At 35.7% G+C, this 12145-nt stretch overlaps 1 protein-coding gene across 1 annotated transcript; it reads left to right on the top strand.

The window, feature by feature from the left end:
- The first annotated feature begins 856 nt into the window (after positions 1-856).
- Positions 857-12069, top strand: LOC135096662 (malonyl-CoA decarboxylase, mitochondrial-like). Its single transcript, XM_063998396.1, has 11 exons — positions 857-1069; positions 1728-1974; positions 3136-3270; positions 3693-3848; positions 4425-4580; positions 4963-5161; positions 6479-6570; positions 6807-6951; positions 7469-7690; positions 9679-9784; positions 10484-12069. The coding sequence occupies exons 1-11, from the start codon at positions 936-938 to the stop codon at positions 10686-10688; spliced, it is 1797 nt and encodes a 598-aa protein (XP_063854466.1). The 5' UTR covers positions 857-935; the 3' UTR covers positions 10689-12069.
- The last annotated feature ends 76 nt before the right edge of the window (positions 12070-12145 follow it).

Here is a 12145-nt window from a genome sequence, read left to right as displayed (position 1 = left end):
GTGTTTTGTATTGTACGTACGCACGTTAGGATAAAAATAGCAACATGTAGAGTTTCGGGTCTTTTGAATGTCGTAGAGACATTGACAGAGCTACATGTTTGTTTTTGTAAATTAGTTTATTTACAAGTGGTGGGCGAAACTGAAGAGCAACATGCATTTTGTGTGTCCTACAAAATACGTTCGCTGTGACAAAAAAAAAATTGAGTAACATTTATCAGTAGTGTTCTTACCTTCTTTATTGCCACCGAATATATGAAATAGATCATCCGTCTTTTTCTTTCACGTGACAAATAATATACCTTGCCACATGTCCACTTCCTATCACGTGTCAGGCCAATAATATGTAAATATGCAGACGACGCGTCTATTGGCCGCTGGCGCCATCTGTTGGAGAACTAAAGAATTTGTTTTCACTTTTTCTTCTCCTTCTTCTTCTTCTTCTTTCGACAGTGGTTGCATCACCATTACCACATATTGCCTCTCTAGCATATATATGTGTTGGGTGTCGCCATTTGACGAAAGCTCCAAACACTGACACTGCTGATCACATGAATCTCTTCAGGATATTATGTGTTGTTTTCAATAATTCATAAATTTTCTTTACATTTTTATTCATGTTCTATTGGTGATAATGTTTATGACATTAAAGTTTGCACCACATGTTCTACACAAAACTAAAAGAGAATTGGAATACGTAAAACTTCGGCTATTTTTAAAAGCCAACTCATATTTTATAGTCCTTACAGTAGCATTATACTTCTACCAGTATATTAGGAGCATCTACAAAAATTATAGATCTACAAAAAAACATAGAATATTTATATTGTTATTACTGGCTACAAATATTCGTAATTGTACGTTGTGTCGAAAAAGTATTAGCGAGCAAGTAATGGAGGAGGGGACACTACACAATTTGTAACACCCCGTGGGCTAGCATGTATAGATGTAAATATAAAACACAAAAAGCCCTTTTGCCACTCGTTCAGCTGATCGAGTGTGGTGCGAGGGAGCTACAGGCAACAAGCAAGGCAGGGATGACATCCACTCCCCCTGGGACACCTGGCCACAGGTGGGATATGAATGGGTCCAGGGCAGCGCCGTGTCCCTGTCTACTTATGCTTAGGCGTCTGTAGAAAGTACGAAAAAAGTTAAAATTTCAGTCTGCAGCTTATCTTAATCATGCAGCATTAGACATTGCGTTCAAGAATTAGAGACAATAGTCTAATATACCACCGTTTTGTTTCACTAATTAACATCATAGGTGAGTGTTAGTAATATTTCAAGACAGGATTTCTTCCAGATAATGGATAATATTAACATTAGCATTTCATCTGAGGGCTAAGTTAGGTTAAGATTGCTTCAATTCATTGATTTCGCAGCATATTATTTCACTGAGTAGATTATGATTTGAATAGACATCATATTTTACTGAAAGAAATTTGTATGCTAAGGTTATTTCAATAGTCCCCTAATTATTTACTTTTGATTACCACTATTGTAAGAAAATAGAAGAGTTAACATAACTCCACTGGAACAATGGTAATCACTTAAGCTGTACTGACAGAATGTTGTGTGCATCACTCACCTAACACTAAGAATGAATGTCTAGTGTCTAGAGAGTGGGCTGACAGTTGCTGCCTCAGAGCATAAAAAGAAATGGTGTTTCTGTAATTTTCAGTTATGAAACACAAAGTAGAATCTTTGACAGAGTTCCTATTCTTTTGCAGGTCAGGCAGCAATAGGAAAGTGACTTCACCCATTCCTATTGTGAGGAGTACAGGTGCACTTTCCCCTCTTTCTTTGGGCTCCTTCAGCTTCTCAAGCAGCAGGCCCTTCACCCCATCACCCATGCCTTCACCACCATCCTCCCCACCAGCTCCAAGCTCTCCCTCAGGCCTCATTCAGGCTGCCAAAGATGCATTGATGGATGCAGTATCAAAGAGAGACTCTAAGACAAGCTACCTTGCTATTGATGTGAGTCTTTGTTTTACAATTAAAGTGTTTCTCTACATGTTTGTTACTTTTGTTTCATAGAAATTGAAATAACATTTAGTTTTTTTTTCAAAGTATATATATATATATATATATATATATATATATATATATATATATATATATATATATATATATATATATATATATATATATATATATATATATATATATATATATATATATATAACTATTCTTTTCCTTTATCATGTACATTATTTCACTGGTGTCAATCATCACTTAAATCATAATCATCCTAATTATTCTCTGTTTTCACCGTAAGACAAAGGCCTTTTCAAGCTCCACTCATCCATCAGCTGCCCTCTTTTCAGCAACACTTCTTATCTCACCTTTCCATCAAGCTCTCTCTCTCTCTCTCTTTCTCTTTCTCTCTCTCTCTCTCTCTCTCTCTCTCTCTCTCTCTCTCTCTCTCTCTCTCTCTCTCTCTCTCTCTCTCTCTCTCTCTCTCTCTCTCTCTCTCTCTCTCTCTCTCTCTCTCTCTCTCTCTCTCTCTCTCTCTCTCTCTCTCTCTCTCTCTCTCTCTCTCTCTCTCTGCCCTGACTACTTTAACTATCCATAGGTTACAACACTGCTGTGCTAGTTGTCTCTACTATTTGTTCAACACAGAAAATTACCGGCATTTTTTCTTTCTCTCTCTCTCTTCATTTGTGGCAAAGATGCCAGCCTTCAGTATGTTTCCTAATCCATGATGCACTTTTATCTTTCCCTATTATGCTAAACATTCTCTTCATTTCCCCAGACAGAGAACTAGCTGAAGAGATAAGAAGTTTTGCTGAAATGTCTTGGAATTGACAGACAGCAAAGATTAATGGAGGATGTTTAGGGAAAACTTTTTCCTGGTGTTCATTGATTAAGTAATTGAATTAAGGCAGTGCAACAAGGTCACACAGCATTTGCTCAGGTTAATAGAGAGTGCTGTCTCTCATGCCAAGAAACTGCCATGATTCAGGATCAAACACAGCTTTTCAGCCACAAGCTGAGTAGTGCACCGCAGAGCCACTCGTCATCTTTGGAATCACAGAGGCTCATGATGATGATGATGATGATGATGATGATGAATGGCTATATAAGAAACTTTAAGACAAATCAGCTACTAATGCAGAACATTTTTTTGCTTTTCAGGAGGACATGCGAGATATGTGTTATTATTACACTCATCTTGGTACTGATGAACGTTCTGAATTTTTGATGTACATGGCCACAGCATTGTCCACAGACCATCATGTGGTGGAGGAGCTCATTCAACAGAAACCAAAGTTGAGTGGACAGCAATGCCTCATGTGAGGAAGCTAAAGAACATAACATACAGGAATGACTTGAGTTTTAAATTTATTTGAGTCATATATCAACCTGTTTGACAGCCAATTTCTTCCCACCTCCTTTTTGTATCTATTTCTATCATATGAGCTCATAGTTTTTGCAATTAATGCAGTAAACTTATTTATATTAATTTTTCCTGCCCATTAATAATCCAAAAGAAATGAGAGATATTCTGTAGGAGAGTCCATGATGGCTTGGTCAACATAGTGTTGTGATATGTGGTATGGAATTTGATGTAAGAGTGAACAATGCCAGTGATCTGTAAAAATTTGCATGTTAATTTCTTATTAGCAATGGTAAGATATATGCTCTAAATCCAGTCAGACTGCATATTAAATTAATTTTCCTTGGTTTTACAGGTTGGGGATAATGATGGGGCCAATGGAGCCCAGCTGCTGCGGTGGGAAGACCGTCTGCGCCAGTCCCTGCAGCCACCCCACCACTGGGTCTTTTCTCAGATATCCCGCCTCTCAGGGGGTGTCAAGTTCTTGGTGGATATGCGTCAAGATTTACTCGTAAGTTGTTTGGTCTCTGCATAATGTTTGTATCCCTAATTTTTCCACCTAGGATTTGATAAAATCCTGATTTATCAAAGTAAATGGGATAGAGGAAACTTTTATGCTGAGATCTACCCACTAGTCAGTCAGTCAGTCAGTCAGTCATTTCCCAGATACTATACATACCTCTGAAGTTTTTGTTTCAGGTCTTAAAATGAATAAATCTCAAAGGTTTATTAATAGTAAGTTGAGAGGAAGAATTGTAGAGGGATTTTTTTCAGAGCTTACACAAGATCATTCTATTAATTTTCTTGCAAGCTATTTAATTAGTCCTTAATTAGATTAATTTTGTATTAGTCATTACTCCTTCAATATAATTCACAACAGTTTCCAAGAAGCACACTTCCATGGCTTTTCATTACAGTTCAAACAAGAAAGTAGAATTCTGTAGAATCCTTAGGCCTACTCCTCTAATACATGAAAAAAAAAAAACAACAATGAGCAAAAAATTAGAATATTAGAGCTTCCTGTCATAGGACTAACCCCATCACTCAGTAAGATACAGTTGCCTTGAAGATTGTTTTTATTTTTCAGGCAACTTTGTACACCAAGGCTTCAGACCCAACAGCCTCTGTTGTCCTGAAAACTCTAGACACAGTTCTGCGAGAGTTGTTGTCCCTGTGGTTTACTGTTGGTCTTTTAGAAGTTCAGCGTATTACATGGGAGTCACCTTGTAATATACTGCAGAAGGTCAGTTACCATACTTTCCTTTTCTCTCTATTCTCACACATTACAGTAGTTTTTCATCATTTTGCCCATTTCTATCATCAAACAATTTTCATGTGAAGACTATAACTGGGTGCTTCAAAGAAATGCTGAGAGATTATCATGAAGACAAGGGTTGAACTCCTGATTAGGAGAACAAAGCAGACTACCTTAGATGTTGAGACTTTAGCAATCATCAGGTTCCAAGATAATTTCTAGGATCTTTCAGATGCTATTTTAAGAGAAAAGTATATCATAAGAGTTACTAAGATGAACAAACATATCAGAGAATGTTATTACTAAAGCAAAACCCTCAACAGACAGTAGCAGCCATACCAAGAAGACATTCATTAAACTTCTCCCATAGATCTCAGAATATGAAGCCGTTCATCCAGTCCGCAACTGGACAGATCTCAAACGAAGAGTTGGCCTCTACCGCCGTTGCTTTACCTTCACCCACTCCTGCATGCCCAAGGAGCCCCTAGTTGTGCTGCACATCTTTCTTACCAATGAAATCTCAAATTCAATGGCCAAGATCCTCCAGAGTTCAAGAGCATCATCAACTGGTGAGCTTCAGTATGGTGTTCTAGAATAAATTGTTAGCTGCGTGTGAAGGTGGATATGCAGGACAGAATTTAGCTCCTTAACAAGAATTAGTAATAGGAGGAATTTCAAAGTGTCAGCTTCCCTTCATATTCACATGATGCAACATATTCACAGTGCAGCACAACATATTTACATGATACACCATATTCTTCAAAGAGTGAGAGGATTTTCCTTTGCAAATGAAAGATAGATGACTTCAGATTATAGGTACTTTATAATAGTAATTTTGACTATTAAGGATGGGGAAACTTAGATGGGAAAGTCTGGTAAAGAGAGCATGGTGTTTGATACATAACTTTGCTGTGAAAGATGATGTGATTGGTGGACATGAGATAAAGCATACCAATAAAGTGATGAAAACAAATAGTTTATATTGCTTTAGGAAAGATATCTTGAAGTGGATGTTTGAGAGTTCATAGCTAAATTCTGCATGAAGCTTTTAAGGTAAAAACTAGAAATCTGAGAACTTCCAACAGACAAATTGTTCATAACTTTACCTATTGGTGAACTGTGAACTGGAAGTTGTGAGCATGAGATGAATACCCTGTATAAAATGGAAGGACAGGGTATTGAAATATTTCAGGAAGAGGAGAAATTATAATGTAAGAATAGAGTATATGAACTGGAGCAAATAGAAATTTCTCAATGGTTAGGGAGTTCCAGGAAATACACATTAGAATAAATTTGAATAGATTAATTTATAATAAAAAAACATTGTTTATGTAATGAAAAATGCATTGTAACATATCAGAGCTATGAGATCAAAAGAGAAATGCAAGGTTATTATTCAACACAAAGTATCCCTATACTTTCACATTAGAATTCTTAATATTCTCCTGAAATACTACTTCATTTATAACAAGCAAGAGCTTAATTGAACTTTGTTAAGACATGAAATAGAGATACAGGAAATGTAAATTATCTCTGTATCTATATGGAAAGAATACTTGTACTATGAAGATGAAACTTGTTTTGATGCATTGACTATATAAAAGATGCACAGGTAAACCATTATTTATTTATTTTATTTATTTATTTATTTATTTTTATTTTTTTATTTTTTTATGAACACAATCTGCTGACATGCATGCATCTTTGTGTATGAGTGTATAACAAGCTTTTTTTTAAAGCTAACTTTCAATCAACCAATGTTTTCTGCTCTGCAAATACTTGCAACTTGGCTATTATGTATGTGGTTTGTTTACTTTTAATTCTGTAATGATTCTTTAAAGGATTGTATGAATAACAATAACTTTTCATCCCCTAATTTTCAATAGAAAAGGATAACAAGAAGAAGGATCATGAGGACCCAGCTTACATCAACACTGCAATATTCTATTCCATAACATCAACTCAGAAAGGACTCCAGGTAAAAATCAATGTGATGTGTGTGCCAGGTAGTGTTAGCACAGCACAGTAAGGCAATGTCCTCTTTACCCATCTTATTTTTAGTTGTTATCCTTCAGGAAAAAAAAAAAAAAGATAAAATGAAACTGTTGCAGCGTGTTTCATTTCTTATACTCAACTCAACTTACGAGTACATTTACACAATTGGGTTTTTATAATGTAACTTGTGATATAATAATGACTCCAATTCACTTTCAGGGCATTGAACTTGGAAATTACCTGATCAAGCGTGTCGTCCATGAACTCAAAGCAGAATTTCCAAACATGACTCAGTTTTCCAGCCTGTCACCAATACCTGGCTATGTCAAGTGGCTGAATGGCATGATGGCTCAGGCTCAGAGAGGTAGACTACTTTTTTTTTTACTATTATTATTTGCAAAGCAGTACAAGGTAGACTTTTTTTTATAATCATCTTCATATCTCTTTGATCTTTTAGCACCCAATGGAATGCAAACCCTCTTTCCAATACATTCCTTACTTTTTTGTGATTTTTATTAAACTTTATTCCCTAATTTTCTGGCAAAATTTTCTTTCTGTAGAATTGCTGTTGTTTGGTTTAGCACAAAGTTATTTCTCATAAACATGCCACAGTGGGTGCATTGCTACTGCAGATTACTTATTACATAATGGAGAAAACCATCTGGAGTACAATTCTGATATTTCCAAGTGTTGCTTGCCTTTTACATTATCAATCCTCAAATATTCTCATTGTAAAATGAGAATGGTTGCAGATTATGATGTCAGCCTTATTAGATTCATCTTCCCAGTGAAAGCATTCGTTTGGTCATAAAATGTCATTACAAAATCATTTACCAATTCTAAAAAAAATCTGAGACAGGGCTGGTATGTGTCACTTCCAGGAGAAGTTACCATATTTATGAAATCTGAAGAAGAGGAACTAATGCAGTGTTTGGAAGTGAAAACACCCTCATCTATTTATGATCGGCTAAAGAAGCTGTTTACAACTAGTGGCTGGGTGGAGGAGACAGAGTTGGTGAATGCACTGGAGGCCCCCTTGATGCGGCTCTGTGCATACTACCTTGTAGTAGAAAAAAGACGAGGCTATGCTCTTGATGGCGTAGGTAAGTTCTTGCATGTTTTGTCAAGTAATTCTCTTCATAGTTTTAATATTATAAAGGGATTCTAACCCAGAACCACCCTGTTGTGAGTCAAGCACTATAACAGATCTTTTTATAGATCAGTTTAAGGTTAAGCTTTTAGAGGCTTGGATAGATGTATGTACGACCAAAAAATCTACTAGACATACATGGATTTCATGACTTTAAGGATATATATACTAATTCTGTAATTCACTTTATGAAATTTCATCCTAAGTTTAATTTAATTTTTTTTTTTTTTCTTCTTCCTCCTGTGACTAAGTGAAAATCCCTATGGTAAGGGAGAAGATGCAGTCTCCCCTATCCCATGCATTTAACAAAAAAAAGTGACTGAAAGTTGCAGTGCAAGAGGACTGGGAACTCCATCTTTTGTATTCTTTTTCCTGCAGTGAGGCCTCCATTGAGGGTGTGCTCTGCTTGGTATATAGATAGGCCTAAGCAAATTCAGAGATTGGTGAGATGTTTATAAAGTCATGTATTATCATATGAAATAAAATTTGTTGGGTCACTGCCACATTGTTGGATACTTAATAGTGTAGCAGGCATTAAGCTGAGTCTGAAGACAATCACTGTTTTTCTCATAAGTCTATTAACAAAGGTGTTACTCAGGGTTCTGTCCTGTCATTCACTCTCTTTCCATTATTCATCAATGATCTTCTAAGCCAGGGGTTCTCAATGCAGTTGGGGCACCCCCCTCTTCCTTACATCACTCACCCAACTTCCTCCCCAACTATGCCACCATAGTTAGATAGATAGAATCAGATAAATAGATGGATAGATAGAGGGAGAGCATAACAGCTGCATCTCCTTTGTACTAATAGTCAGTGAGTCTGTGATTTTCTGTGTTTTCCCCTCTCCCATCCTGTGCTTCCCCCCCTCTCCCCAATTTAGAACCACTGTTCTAAGCCAAACATGTTGTCTTATCCACTCCTATGCTGACGACACCACTCTGCTTGTTCCCATATCTTTTCTTAGATATCCAGCCTTTAAGGAATTAAACGACTCACTCAGAAAATGTACAGCAATATCTGATCCTTCTGAAATTTGTGATTGGGGCAGAGCAAACATAGTATTGTTCAGTGCCCCAAAAAATCCAGTTCCTTCATCAGTCATCTTGACACAACTTTCAAACACCTGGTTAGCCCGTTTTTTTCAGTGACACTCAACTGTCCCCTCTTCTACACTGAATATAATCAGTCTTTCCATTACTACTAATAATCTAAACTGGAAACTTCACATCTCATCCAAAATTAAAACAGCTTCCATGAAGTTAACTAACTGTTCTGAGTTGTCTCTGCCAGTTTGTCTCATCTTTCCAGCTGCTAACTTTGTACAGGGGCCTTATCCATCCATGTACAAAGTATGCTTCACATATATGGGGAAGGGTCCACTCACACTACTCTTCTGGACAAAATGGAATCAAAATCATTTTGTCTTATCAATTCCTCTCTTCTAACTGACTGTCATCAGCTTCTATCTCATTGCACAATGTTGTATCTCTTGCTGTTCTCTATTGCTATTTTCACACTAACTACTCTTCTGATCTTGCTAACTACATGCTTCCCCTCCTGTTATCTCCCTACACAAGACTACTTTTCTAACCCTTATTCTGTCCCTCTCTTTAATGCAAGTGTTAACTAATACTACTCTCAAAATTTCATCTCTTTTCTGGTAAATTCAGGTAACCTCCCTGCCTACTTCTGTATTTTCCCCTTCCGATAACTTTAACTCTTTCAAGGGAGATTTTCAAGACTCTTATCTTCCAACTTTGGATAATCCATTTGGCTGTTCTTTTTTGTGACTGGTATCTCACTTGGCCTTTTTTACTTTCTTTCTTTTTACTTGCTTTTTTTTTTTTTTTTTCACTTCTTACATAAAAGAATAATTTTTAAATGATACATGTACCATTTTACTGTTGTTATGATCACTTTTTTTTTTATGTCCTTTTTTAGCAAACTTTCACCTCAAGAATGGAGCAGTGTTGTGGCGCATCAACTGGCAGGCAGACCAGTCACACCGGGGCTTGGCCAATTCCTGCGGCATCATGGTTAACTATAGGTATGTACTGGAAACAGTCATTTGATGAAAAATAAATAAATAATACTCTATCACAAGTCCATTGGTACAATGGACTTGTAGTAGCATGTGCATAGTATGTCACTAAACTTAAGTTTTGTCAATCTTTAAAATGTGTGTAGGAAAGGTTAGACACACTTGATACATGACATACAACTCAAATATTGATGAAATGGCATCTTGCAGCTCAGCTTTTCATTAAACTTATAATAAAAACAGAGCTAGAGCAGTCAAGAGGTAGCAAGTACACCATTTGGGAAATATGGAAATCTGAATTTGTTTTTGTTATTATTGTTGATACTTTTGCTGTGAAATATACACCTTCAGAAACTAAGAATTTTGTTTACAAGTCCATTGATCCAAAGGTTAACAGTGTATCACTTAACATCACTGTCCAGTCTTATGACAAAAATACAGTAATTTACTACTGTCATATAAATATCTTGTGCAGCACCAAAGCAATGCTCTCTCTCTCTCTCTCTCTCTCTCTCTCTCTCTCTCTCTCTCTCTCTCTCTCTCTCTCTCTCTCTCTCTCTCTGAAATAATTTGATATGATTAATCATCAATTTCCCTATTCAAAATCAATGTATTCCTTCAATCACAACTGTCTCTCATCAATTATAAAAAAAATAATAACTACATTCATTTAAAAGTCAAACTTACTTTTTTCTTACTTTCCAGGTACTTTCTTGATGAATGTGAGAGCAATAGCCGCACCTATTTGGAGAGCCAGGAGATCATTTTATCAGACTCAGTGAAGTTTCTAGTCAACACAGCTCTTTCAAAGGTTGTGAAGAAGGGTTCAGAGTCCTCATCTGTTCCTCTGCCACACCCTCGGAGTCCCACGCCTCCTCTCATCACAGTCACCCCAGACTCTAAAATATAAGATTATACTGTATCAGAAATATTCTTATTTTATGAACTCAGAGGGCTTAAGCCTTGTATCAATTCAGTACTATGTTAGTAATTTGTGGAGAATAAAGCACAAGCCAAGCAGAGCAATTTTTTCAATAGAGAAAAGTAAATGTTCATGGAAAGGAAACTATTTAATCTTTTGAACTCTAGAATATGAAATTTGCAAGGGAAAGTGTTGTCTGCATACTGTTGTTACATACCAGCAAAGTTAAAAATAGAAAAATTATGTCTGTCTTTGCACTTTGCTTACCATACCCAACATATCAAATATTTTTGCCATAATCTAGTCAGTATCAAGCAGCATTGTAAAGTTGATCCAGGCTTAAGAATTTAATTTGTCTGTACATGTGCATGCCCAGTTTTTCATCTACTGTTCTTATCTTTCCCTCTGTACCCAAAGCACAAATTTTGATCACTGTAAAATATTGTCAGTAGATGCACTTAGAATTCTTAACTTAAATAAACCTAAGGCAGATTAATAGTAATAAACAGATTAAGCAGAGAAATTATATTGTGCAATACAGAGCAATCAGGTAAATTATTCTGCAAATATGAATCTTAAACAATGATAGAAGAATTTTATTCATAGATTGTGTAGCCTGTTAACAAGCTGAAGATGTAACTGATAAAACAGTAACTGTTACGTCATATCTTGAAGCACCATGATGAAGATTAATAATTGGCATATGCACTTATATTTCTGAAGTTATTACATAATGTCCAATTAATGTGAAGGAGTGTTATATAACCATTATTAATCTTTTGTCTTAAGTGTTTGAAAATATCAAGAATAATGGCAATAACAGTGTGAGTTAAGAATGATGTGTAATCTGATGACAGGAATCATGAAGGTGCATTTTCTGTACGTATATATATATATATATATATATATATATATATATATATATATATATATATATATATATATATATATATATATATATATATATATATATATATATATAACCATTTGTAACTGAAGATTTATGTACATACATTGTTTTGTTATACATTTTCATAGATATATTAACGAAATCTATGATCAATATATGATGTAATAAAGTGTGTGAAGCAAATGTTCTCTTGAAGATTACATCACAAGTCGAAATTGTGCATATGAAACATTGAACTGGTGTTTACCTACCAATGCTTTCATACTTTTACAGAATCAAGTTAAGCTTGTAACAGTAGAGTCATATCTAGTGGTCTCAAACTATAAGATGCGATACGCACCATAACTTCTTGGCTTCCCGCCATTCGTCCAGGAAGCAAGGATCAAGACTATTTCAATGGAAATTATATAATTATTGCAAGTAACTTTTATCAATAAAATTATGGGAAATATAATCAAAGACATCTTCTTAAGGGCATCCTTAGGTTCCTCCGAGCTAATTTGATTTCACAAACTGAAGAACAAGAAGGAAAAAT

This window comes from Scylla paramamosain, chromosome 1, assembly GCF_035594125.1.
Source record: "Scylla paramamosain isolate STU-SP2022 chromosome 1, ASM3559412v1, whole genome shotgun sequence".
NCBI classification, from domain to species: Eukaryota; Metazoa; Arthropoda; class Malacostraca; order Decapoda; family Portunidae; genus Scylla; species Scylla paramamosain.
The sequence above is the reverse complement of the archived record's forward strand: the minus strand, read 5'-3'. Positions and strand labels throughout refer to the sequence as shown.